General features: G+C 37.4%; 1 protein-coding gene across 1 annotated transcript; it reads right to left on the reverse strand.

Annotated features, from left to right (window-relative positions):
* Window positions 1-1448: 1448 nt before the first annotated feature.
* Window positions 1449-5326, reverse strand: LOC141562453 (olfactory receptor 51H1-like). The gene is given in 3 exon segments (XM_074302487.1): window positions 1449-1507; window positions 1510-2452; window positions 5318-5326. Coding segments are annotated over 3 exon segments (1011 nt in total).
* Between the last annotated feature and the right edge of the window lie 7869 nt (window positions 5327-13195).

Here is a 13195-nt window from a genome sequence, read left to right on the forward strand (position 1 = left end):
AGACAGAGGCAGACAAAATATATGCTTGTTTTCCATGCATGACAGTTTCATTTTTTTTATGTACAAATATTTGTATCTATATATTGTTGATGAAGAACACAGCTGTATGTGGGAGGGGGGAGGAGCCAGAAAGAGGGTATGTAGATTACTACCAAAATTGAGAATAAATTATATGTCATCTAGATATCATAGTATTTCATATCATTTCATGATTATAAGGTTTTTCCACATACATGCTTACATTTGATTTTCATAGATCTATATATTCCTATAATTGAAAGAATTGTTGTCTAGTAATCTAGGTTAACTAATACCCAAAACATAAATCTTGTCAAGAATATCCCTGAAGGGATTATCCAGTCTGTGCTTGAAGAACCCCCATAATCTTGTGAAATAGACAGAATAAGGATTTTTATTCCAATTCTACAAATTAGCAAATGAAGAGAATGAAAAGTGAAGTGACTCATACTAAGTGGAAAAGTCAGCATTTTTATAAAAATATTCTGATTCCAAATCCAGTGTATTTCATATATATCTTAGTGAAATGCTCCAATGAACTGGTTTCTTCTATTGGAGGCATGATATAGATATACATATATAATGTGTTTATGAGAGTGGTTTTATGGATCCATATTTACACACATATACATTTATGTATAGGATATATAACATATGTATGTGAATATATACAAATATGCACATGTATGCAATGTACATTTTCACATATATTTACAATAAATTGGATATGAGCTTCATGATTATCTTCTATATTCTTTCTTGAATTAATAAAGTATTTGAATTATTACTGACAGAAGAAAATGTTTACTCAATTTAGAATTAAAAAAATGTAGGTTTGAATCCTAGCTTTTCTTCTTATGCTTTATATAATCTTTTGCAAAATAAAATAAAATAATTTAACTAATTATATCTAAAAAGCTTCCAGCTATGAATCTCATGGATCAATGTATGAACTCCTTGTTATGAATTATATAATTACATAAAAGCATGAGGTCAACAAATAATTACCTGTCATTGCTGGTAAATGAAAAGTTTGGTTGAATCCTTGGTTCTCTTTTTTGAATTGGAGAAGTGAAATCATTTAATCATTCCATTTTCTCAACACAGGAAATACCTAGAGCCTAACTCTAACATTTACTGAGCATTTCTTATGTATATAATTTGATATATGTACATTTTGTCTCTCCTTCATAGAATGTAAGCTCCTTGAAGACAAGGAATGTTTTTTTCCTTTATATCCCCAAGAACTAACATAGTGCTTTGATATATAGAGAAAGCAATTAGTAAATGCTTTTTTGATTGTTTGTTGATTGTCTCTATTCCCAGTAGAAATCATAAAATAATATATGTGAGAAAAAATTTATCCTTGACAGTCATAATTGTTTATAAGAGTGGAAATCTCTCTTTCCTTATCCTTTGCATGAATGGTCCTAAACCTGTACAGTGATCTTTCTCCAGGTAAATATTTGGATAATATTCCTACGGATCCCTTGATCTTCATAGTATAGACTATGGGGTTTAACACAAGAGGAACAAGGAGGTAGGCATTGGCCATGAAGGCATGAGTCAGAGGACATAGATGCTTCCCAAAGAGATGAATAACAAAACCACCAATGAGAGGCACATAGAAGATGAACAAAGCACAGATATGGGAAACGCAAGTGTTGAGTGCTTTTAGTTGACCCTCTCCAGAGGCAATGGACAATACTGTGCTTAGAATAAATGCATAGGAAAGGAGGATAGAGAGTGAATCTGAACCTTTAGTGAAAATAACAGCAATAAGACCATAAAGGCTCTTAACATGGGTACAGGCACAGGCAAGGCCCATGACATCCTGGTGGAGACAAAAGGAATGGGAAAGGATATTGGAATGGTAGAAAGGGAGTCGCTTGATTAGAAAGGGTACAGGAAAGACCACACAGACTGCCCTTGTAAGGATGGCTGCCCCTATTCTACAAACTACCCCACTGGTAAGGATGGTGCCATACCTTAATGGGTTCCATATAGCTACAACTTGGTTAAAGGCCATGGCCACCAGCACTCCAGACTCAATGGCTGAAAAAGTGTGAATGAAGTTCATCTGGACCAGGCAAGCATCAAAGGCAATAATTTTATAATCAAACCAGAAGATTCCTAACATGGAAGGCAAAGTACCGAGAGCCAAGCCCAGGTCTGCAAGTGCCAGCATACACAGGAAGTAGTACATGGGGATGTGCAGGGATGCTTCAGATTTGATGGTAGATATGATGATGCCATTGCCTAAGATGGCAATAGCATAGATGAAACCCAGTGGAAGTGCCATCCAATAATACTCTTTTTCTAGTCCAGGGATTCCAGTCAGAACAAAATGGAGGTGTTGAAAGGAGTGATTGGTGGCTGACTTGGGCAGGGTCAGTAAAGAGGAAGCTCTTGGAGCATACTCAGCAGCAAACTCCTGAAAAATGGTGCAGAAACAAGGGCATAGGTAGAATACCTTTGGGCATGTGTTAAGTGGTCACTGTTGCTCTGGACACTATGACCTATCACTAAGAATGTTCTTCTCCAGCATCCAGGCATAGCTGCTTATGGAAAGGCACCTTTATTTTGAAAAATTAAGAGTAGTTAAGGTAGGTATGATTTTTTGAAAACCACACAGGGAGCTCATATCCTGGTGACCATTAATGGTCTTTACCAGGAAGTGTACAAATACAGCAGATTTTGCCAAGTAATTGTAGACATGGAATCAGTTGGCTTTCAGTTTAGTCTGGGATGGTAAAAAGTGAGGAGGAGAAAGGAAAAAGAATGTGGAAAAGTGGGTTCCCCTGAGAATCAATCAAATGAACCAGATCTTAATTGATGAACTCCATCTGCTATTGCTTCCTCCCTAAAATACCTTGTAGTTATAGATAATTGTGGATGTAAAAGTTATTTAGTACAATAGTGTATAAACAATTTGAAGGTAGGGAAAATCTTATTTACTCTGCAGACAATTGTTAACACTTTGAGATCTTTTAGAACTCTTGGATGCTACATCTGGTCTTTACTCTGCATTTAAATTATCCATGTAAGGTTTAGATTTGGATCATCTGAGGTTTTGATCAAAATAAGAACTGGCACCTCTGACCTGAGGGGTGTGAGGGAAACTTAGGAAATAATATCTGCTTCAATCAGTAAAGAAAATAATCTATGTGTTATGTCATATAGATTATTGTAAAGGGCTGAAACTCTGAATAGGTGCCCTAGAATCAGGCAATGGAGCACTTAAAGATAATTACCTATTGGACAATGACTCTATTAGCAGATGTTTGGAATTGCTCTTCTCTCAGTTAATGCTGGCTCAATGTTTTGGGTTAAGAAAATTGTAGGTAAGGATTAAGGAGTGGAGTGAGAGAGGCAAGAGAACTTCACTTTTTGGCAGAAAGAGGAAGAGAAAGGTTGGTGGCCAGCCTGTGGCAGTTTGTCTGTCTCCTTCACTTCTCCCCCTAAAAACCAAGAAGTTTTACTTATCCTGTTCTTGAAGCCTCCAGAAAGCTAGCTTGTCCTTTACATTTTGGTGCCCAATGTGTGAACCAAGAATCCTAATTTCACTGAAGAAGATCCAGGTGACCAGAAAATAGGGTGAGTATTTTAATAGACAAATAGGGAACTTACTTTGTTAAGGGCTAAACTAATAACTCTCATTTTCTAGCTGAAATGGGGCAGATATTAGGAAAAGATTCTCTTCCACTCTCACCCCAACTCCCCCAAGGAGATCTACAGGAAACATACTCAGACTGATAAAGAGACAGGGTTTGATTGTAACTTGGGAGCAGATTGATGGATTCATTGATGCATTAAAATGTATGTCTCCATGGTTCTTCAAGAAACAAGAAACAGAGGCAGATAATTGGAAACCAGTAGGAGATCAACTATGTGAATAGTATAATGATAATGGTCCTGATTCAATTGCCATGGAAACATTCTACAACATAATGCAATTGGCCTTAAAGAATCCTGCAAGTTATAGAAAAAAGAAAAGTTTTTAAAAACAGCCAGATGAGGAAGTGTGAGGGAAAAAAGAAAATAAAGGACAGATTAATGGCAATATGCACAGAGAGCATGAGGACTTAAGTGGACTTGAAGGATATGGTGATTCTCACTCTCACAGCCCAGCTTCAATCCAGCATACACCAGAGTAGATTCTTGACCCCACACCCCCTTCAACTTCATCTTCTGGGACAGAGAGAGGAGGAGTAGTGGGAGGGACAGTGATATCACCAACTCCTTCCCTCCCAGCAATCACTACCTCCTATGACTAGATTGCAAAAGACACTACTTAAAGCCACAGAAGAAGGGCAGAATACAGCTGATTTGAGAATAGAAATGTATCCTATAATTCAACAGTTTAACTCTTCAGGTCAAGAAAGTAGAAGATATACTCCTTTTGATCTAGAAATCATCAAATAACTGAAAAAAGCTTGTACTCTTTATGTGGGGCTACATCAACTTATGTTAAGCTGTTATTACAGAATTTGGCTTATGAAATTTTACTGGGCTGGAAATCTATAGCAAGGACAGGCTTAGAACCTGGACAAAACTTGTTGTGGCTTTCTGAATATGGTGAGCTCTGTAGGATACAAGCCCAATGAAATAGGCAAAGTGGAGTTAATACTCTAGTCACCTATGACCAACTAACAAGTGTAGTTTCTTATACAGACATTTCAGTACAGATTAATTATCCAATAGCAGCATATGAGCAAATTGCTTCTGCTGCTATCAAAGCATGGGGTTTTATCCCCTGTAAACAGGACAAGGGAGAGGCCTTCACAAAAATAGCACAAGGGCCAAATGAACCCTTTGCTGATTTTGTGGGATGTCTGCAGACAGCTGTCATATGAACTATTGGTGAAAATGTAGCAACAGAAATTATGATAAGGCAACTTGCTAAAGAAAATGCTAATGAGGTTTTAGAAGAATTATACTAGGACTACACAAGGATGCTCCTTTAGAGGAGATCATAAGATGCTGTGCCACAGTGGGCACAAATATCTTTTATAGCCATGCTATGATGCAATCTTCTCAAGACCTGAACATGGTAATACAGGGTCCCTTTTGGAAAGGAACTCCCAGGGAGACTCGTCAATGCTTTTAATGTGGTAAAGAAGGGGATCTTAAAGGTCAATGTTGGCACAGAGACAGAATGAAAAAAACAAGGTGGGAGAACAAGACCTAAAACTCCATGTCCAAAATGCAACAGAGGCTTCCATTGGGCATCAGAATCTGGACTGCTTCAAGGAAATGGGATGAGGGGCTCAGCCCCAGGGCCTGAAGCAAAAAATACTTGGGGCATGATGGCAGCCAATGCTACACTCAGAGAGCCTTTAGAAGTTCAATACCCAGACATGACCCATCAGCCAGGAAGCAATCTGATGGAAGAAAGGGATTACACAATCAATCAGCCAGGAAACAACCTAATGGGAGAAAGGGATTACAAATGGGGATAATAGAGTTATATGCAGCTGAGACAACTGAGATACCCCCCCTGTTCCTCTCCAGCTTATGGATTCTTTGCCTCCAGGCACAGTAGACTTGACCATTTCACCTCCTGGGAGTACTTACAAAACACTGTTCATCCATACACTGATGTGGGAAACTGGAGAATGTGTAGATAATATTCCAGTCACTAATACAGGTAGACAATGTGTGACTTATCAATGAGGAGAAGTAGTAACACCAGGTTTACTGGTACAGACTCCTAATAGGCAATCTGGTGACAAATGCCCAGATTCTGACTCCAAACAACAGAATCCAGGAATATTTTAGACTGCAGCTGTGACAACTGACTGACCAATGCTCACTATCTATATAAATGGCATAACATTAGAAGGATTGGTAAACACAAGTGCAGATCATACAGTCATTAGAGGTGCCAACTAGCCCAGTCACTGGCCAAAGATTAAGGCAGATACTAACATGTCTGGCATAGGAGGATCAATAGCAGCTGAAGTTAGTGCTACCCCTTTGAGATGGACTTTTGAAGGCAAAACAGGAGTTTTTACCCCTTTTATAGTTGAAAAAATCCCCATCAATCTGTGGTGAAGAGACATTTTACAACAATTAGGTTTACAAATGAGTATTTTGTTTCTTAGGCAGGATTGCTGTTGAAGGCCTGCCAACACTCTTACTTGTTCCTATCCAGTGGAAAACTGATACACCAGTATGGATAGAATAGTGGCCCTTAGCTAGCGATAAAATTCAGGCCTTATTAGATATAATACAGAAGCAAGTTGACCAAGGACACTTACAACCTTTTCTAAGTCCTTGGAATTCCCCTGTATTTGTTGTAAAAAAGAAATCTGGAAAATGGAGGATGTTGACTGATTTAAGTAAAGTAAATGAACAGATGGAAACTATGGGAACTCTTCAGCCTGGACATCCATCTCCTACTCAGTTGCCTAAAGAATGGCCTCTTTGGGTTATAGACATTAAGGATTGTTTCTATTCTATCCCTCTGGATAAGGAGGATATGAAAAGATTTGCCTTTTCAGTGCCCAGTGCTAACTTAGCTGAGCCTTCTAAAAGGTATGAATGGACAGTTTTCTAAATGGAATGAAAAACAGCTCTACTATGTGTCAAATGTATATTGTTGCTGCTCTTACTCCAGTAAGAAAAGCATTTTCTTAAAAGTAATGTTATTACATTACATGGATGCTATATTGGGATGTGCACCTGAGGAACAAATGTTAGAAGTATGTCTACAAAAGACCATAGAAACACTAAGGAACTACAAATTGCATATAGCTACAGAAAAAATTCAAAGACATGCTCCTTTTCAATATTTAGGATATGAAGTATACCCAGTACAAAAACTTTCCTTAAGAACAGAGAAGCTAAACATCTTAAATGACTTCCAGAAATTGATTGGAGATATCCAATGGATGCATCCAGTGTTAGGCTTGACTACTTATCAATTGCAACCATTATATGACATTTTAAGGGGAGACTGCTTTAAACTCACCACACTAGCTTACAAAAGAAGCGCAAGAGGCTTTGAGAGAAGTCCAACTGGCTTTATTCAATGTGGTTAAAAGATTCTCTCAAAAACCCTTGGAAATATCAGTTTTTGCTACACAAGAGGCACTCACAGCAGTCCTTCATCAAGGAGACAGTGTGATAGAGTGGGTAAACCTTTCAGCACAACCAGAATAAAGTTTTACTCCTTACCCAGTGCTTGTGGCTAGAATTTTATTAAAGGCTATTATGTGAGCCATACAATTATATGGGATAAGACTTGACAAGATATACATCTTTTATACTAATGCACAAATTAATGTATGCTATGAAACCATCGCAGAGAGGTAAATTTTATTCTCCACAGCTCCAAATTTTACACATGGGTCTCCATTAAAGATAACCAAACTATTAAATAATTGGTGATGGATTCTTGAAGAAAATGTTTCTAAAGTTCCTCTTAAAGGAGCAACTATCTTTACAGATGCTTACAAACATAATATTTGTGTTGTATACTCTCATGACTTAATTATAAAGAGAATAGTAAGAACTCCTTTTCAGTCCACTCAGAATGAATTGTATGCAATCATTCTAGCTCTTACTTTTTATCCAGGAGATATAAATATAATATCTGATTTGGCCTATTCAGTAGGTATAGTACAAAGAATTGCCACAATCCAAATAAAATTTGTGGCTTCCAATATATAACAGCTCTTTAAGGAACTTTAAGAGCAAGAGAGAAAGCATCCAGGTAAGATTTATATCTTGCATGTCCACTCTCATAGTGAACTTCCAGGTCCTATTTTTTATGGTAATTCAAAGGCAGATAGCCTTCTAACTAATATTGGGCCAATAGTCATTTATTTCAATAAACCCAAGAATCTCATTCTAAATATCATCAGGCTGCTCGAGTTTTATGTTTACAATTTGGAATAACAAGAGAGGAAGCTAGGAACATAATTAAAACCTGTACAACTTGCCTTCCTTTCCATGCTCCTACGCTCCCTCCAGGGAAGAACCCTTGTGGTTTGAGACCCAGTGAAATTTGGCAAATAGATGTGACCCACTATAAATCTTGTGGTTGTCTGTCTTTCATCCATGTTGTGATGGACACCTTTTCAGGATTCACTTTTGCAATACCAGCAGCAAATGAGACTGCCTGAGTGGTCACTGAATTCCTTATACAAGCATTTGCAGTTATGGATGTGCCACAAGCAATAAAAACAGAAAAGGACCTACATATACTTCTAAACATTTTGCAGACTTTAGTGCACAATATCAGATTTTACACACCACTGGTATACTCTTAAATCCTCAAAGACAGGCAATAGTAGAGAGGAGAAACAGAGACCTTAAGATGTTCCTCCAAAAACAAAAGAAAGGGGGAGCCACAGATAACCCTGAGAACTTCTAAATCTAGTTCTTTATACTATTAACTTCTTGATTTTTTACAAAGATGCACTGGCTCCAGCAGACAGGTTTTACAACTCACTGAAAGTGAGTCCAGTGTCCAGTGCAAGCAACTCTACTATCTGTAGATAATTGCCAGGTGATGTGGAGAGACCTAGAATGTGGTGATTGGAAGGGACCAGATAGGTTAACTGCTTGGGGGAGAGGGTTTGTTTGTATCTCTTCAGATGGAGAAGGAATCAAATGGGTGCCAATGAACCGTATTCACCTTGTCCTTTGGAGAGAGAGAGACAGAACAGACCCTTGAAACAAAGGACAAGACCCAAGAAACATCGGGTTCCATTGCTGACTGTACCCACCACTGAAAGAACATGGCAGTTATGGAGATTGACTCATGGACATCAAAAATTGTTGGACTTGAAAATCCTCAGGAAGCACTGGATTCTCTGAGACATGATAAGACTGTTGTAGAACTTGAAAGTCCTCAGTAATCATTGGATTTTCTGAGGCATCATAAGACTGTTGCAGGATTTCAAAAACTTGCAGGGATCATTGGATTCCCTGACACATGAAGTAATGGACAATAGATTGGTTTTGGACTATCTCTTGGTTGCTGCAGGAGGCGTATGTGTGATTGTTATTTATATACCCTCCTTCTAGGACTTCTGGAAATCTTTTACAACACCATGTTGATTCATAGTGTTTGTTATATCACTACTTGCATGTACAATTCATGTCTGTTACACCACACTGATCCTCCACTGGCTTTGGGAAGAGTCATCACTAGTAGCCTGTACGTTATTGCTATGTGCTTGTGTAATACCCCCCATGCTGATGGGTTTGTGTGTACTTGTTTCTAGTAAGACCTTTCAGCCCAGAAACCCACTAACAAACAATATCTGGCTTGACTCCCACTTCCCTTTGGTGTTTTTCATTTCCCTTCCTGAGATGTCAGGGGGAGTGTAATTGATGAAAACTAGGTAAGGGGTATCTAAGTGAAATTAGGTTTAATTGAGGTCTAGTGCCAGGTTCAAGGTACAGGGAGTCAAATAGAGCTCCCCTGCAACCCCTTTGGATTTGGCGCAAAGATACAGAGTTAAATGAGGTCTAGTAACGGCGCAAGAGTCCTTTGTAAAGGAATTCACAGACCCAAAAACCTAGATTGATAAAAGAGGTTTATTATGGGGTTTGGAAGTAAGGTTAAAAGGTAGAAAGACATCAGAGCCAGGGTTGGTTCTGATGGGCAGAAATCCTTGATATGACTGGCGCAAGGATGCCATGTTGGGATCTCTGCAAAGAGTGGACTCCAGTTTTGCCCTTTTTATAATAGGGGGGCTTTTGATAATCTGAAGGGGTTTGTGGGTGGAGTTCCAGCTTGGCTTCTGGCTTGAGCTTCAGCCAGGGTTAGAATTTGAATAGAATTCAATGGGTTTTTAAATTGGGGTAGGGCAGAGTCCAAGGAAGTTTTAAGAGTTTTGGGGTTTCCTCATCATAATCACCTCCCTTTTGGGGTTCTCACCTCCCTGAGAAGTCAGGGATGGTGTGACCACCTGTATAAAACAAAAGAAAGCAGGAAATGTAAAGGGCTGAAACTCTGAATAGGTGCACTTGAATTAGACAACTGAGCACTTAAGGCTAATTACCTATTAGCCAATGACTCTATTAGCAGATGTTTGGAATTGCTCTTCTCTCAGTTAATGCTGGCTCAATGTTTGGGGTTAAGAAAATTGTAGGTAAGGATTAGGGGGTAAAGTGAGAGAGGTGAGAGAACTTCACTTTTTGGCAGAAAGAGGAAGAGAAAGGTTGGTGGCCAGCCTGTGGCAGTTTGTCTGTCTCCTTCACTTCTCCCCCTAAAAACCAAGGACTTTTATTTATCCTGACTCTGGCTGTTATTGAGGCCTCCAGGGAGCTATATGGGACTTTACAGATTATTTTCTTTACTGATTAAATTTTCTGAATTTCTGAAAATTCTTAAACTCTTCCTTTTATATGATTATTCCTCAAATCTAATCCCAACACCTGAGCTATCCTGCAATTAATTGAAGCAACACTTGCTTCTTAGCTTTAGAGGCTTCTGCAAGGCACTCATTGGCTCTTTGGCTGTCTGATTTCTAGTTAATTTCAGTATAGGTAAATGAGATGGGATGAGAATCTCATAGAAAATATGAAATGGATGGCACTAATATTAGTGGAGGGAGTGCCAACCTTGGAGAAATCAGGGAACTTTCATGTTATTTAAATGATTTACTCATATGAGGCTGGCTAGTTGGATATTCCTTCCCCTGACCTAGTTCCATTTTTATAACTATAGTATTTTTGGTCCTCTCCAACTTAAGGCATATGAACTGAATTGAAATGATTGGTAATTGTTTGACTAACTATTATATGTATATATTTTTATCAGTAACCCATTTCTTCCATGATATTCAAGCTCTCTATTTATAGGAAATATTTCCCTTGTCCTTAAAATGTCTTCCCCAAATCCTTAGTACAACCTCTGCACATAGTATGATTCTGAGGATATAAGGTAACATTAAATAATAGAAAGGAAATAATGTCCTTCAGGAAAGAAGGGAAATTGAGTGTTGAAAGGCTTTATAGTCTCTGAATTCATCATTCTTGACCAAGGTTAAATTATAATAACATCTGGCTTTGATACATCCTCAAATGCATCATGAGTTCAGACCAGATGACTAGAGACTACACAAAACTCTCATCTATTCATTTCTGTCCCTACTCTGAGCTGCTAGATCCCAAAGAGTTAAAATCAAGGCTTTAAATTGTTCTCAATTTTGAGGATATACCAGAAGGCATTTCCCCTAGGGAGATAGCTCATTGTTTATAAACTTTGAGCAATAAGAATTCCCTGGAGCCTGAGGGTCAGAAGAGAAGCTTAATGGAAAACATCCTCATAAAACAGAGGAAAGGACAAAGGCAGAAAGAATGTAAAGCAAAGCCTGCATCCTGAGCCAAACTCCTTTACCTTTTTGGTATAGCAGGTGAGATCTAGAAAGTTCTCTACGGTTCTGACACAGGTCCTCAAAATGTTTTTTTTTTTCCGTCTTTTTTTCCATCCTAAGGAATCTGTGAGGCATAGAGGGGCCTAGGCTTATGATTTCAAGAGAAGTTTCAGACTGAGTGTATGAATCTGGGACACAGATTAAAATGTGGTCATTATATTTGTATGAGGAACAGGGAGGCTGGTAAATTGTAGACAGACTCAAAATCTGTATGAAGTACTGAACAGCAAGGGAATTTTTTAAAAAATTAAAAACAAACCAAAAAAATCATCTATTCAGCAACCAAATAATTATTCTGAAGATTTTTCCTAAAATATCCTCAGCAATCAAAGCTTAGAAAGTAACACATTCCCCTGTCATTAGCATTAGCCTCTTAAGCCCTTTTTTTTTTTTTTTTTTTTTTTAAGTGTCTTTAACTCCTGAAAACAAGGAAAGGGATTATAAACCTGGCTACTTCTGAGTTCTTACTGCCTTTACCAGCATTGCTTCATTGCTATGATTTTAGCTCTTTGTATGTGTTGATGTCTATTCCCTTTATTTTTAATTATCTTTTAACTCATGAATAATAATTTAATTAACATCTGTTGCCTTAATTATACCACTTTGCCATGTCTGAAAAAAAAACTTTACTTGGGGTCTTACAGGACATCTTCAATATCCCTTCTAGCTCACCAAATATTTAGTGAGGTCTAGTATGTTTATGTTCAAATATTGGGAGCTTGAGATATAACAATTGATATAATTGTGTAAGCTTCCAAAGAGTTTATGAGTAAACCTTCACACACACACACACACACACACACACACACACACACATACACTCATACACATATATAATGTAATATTCAATGTATATATAGCATAATTAAATTTATCATTGTTATTATTACTATTATTAATAACCTTTAATACTAAATTGAAGTAAATTTCCAGCTATATGATCTTTCATATTATAGCTTTCTTTTCAAGTAATTATTTGGAATTGAGTTCAGTGACACTGGAAACTTTTATATAACTTATACTTTAGGTTTCAATTTATTAAGGCACACAAAGGAAATTAGAAATCCTCCCCTAACTTGCAGTGAAATTGGATAAAGAAAATATGCATAGCATTAAAATTGAAGTCTTTCAATTTATAATCTTGGATTAGATTTTCATTTGTAAAATGACTAGGTTACTAGATAATCTCTGAAGGTGTGATCACTCACTCCTTTTCACATATTACAAATTTATTTTCTCTTAAATTTGTAATGAAGAGCATTTTCCTGGTTCTAACCTCAATCAGAGAATGGTTCTTAACCTCTACCAAAGAAAAACCCCTCTTTTCAATACTAACATTCTACTGTGGTGACTAGATGATAGTGAAGTATGGAAACGCAATGAACTATGAACTACTAAGAGTGAGTATCTTATCGGAGGGCAATGGAGATAAAGTCAATAAGAGCCAGCAATCATAAAATATTAAGGATGAAATTTGAAGAAGAGATGAATTCAAAGGATTTCATTATAGGCAAAAAAGATGGGCTGGTCATATGGCAAGAATGAAAACCCCATTACCAGATAGTCTTGAGTATTAAACTATTACCCTCTCAATGTCAACAAAATGAGGAAGGACTCCAATATATTGAGTGAATCTTCTGTGCTAAACTTTTGGAAGAAGATGGACAAAAGTCATATGATGAATAGATATAAATAGAATTGGAAAAAAGCTTAAAATCAATAAGATCACAAACCCAATGCATATGTGAGTAGTATCAGTTAGCTAGGCAGCATGGTGA

This window comes from Sminthopsis crassicaudata, chromosome 3 (assembly GCF_048593235.1).
Source record: "Sminthopsis crassicaudata isolate SCR6 chromosome 3, ASM4859323v1, whole genome shotgun sequence".
In the NCBI taxonomy this organism is placed as follows: Eukaryota; Metazoa; Chordata; class Mammalia; order Dasyuromorphia; family Dasyuridae; genus Sminthopsis; species Sminthopsis crassicaudata.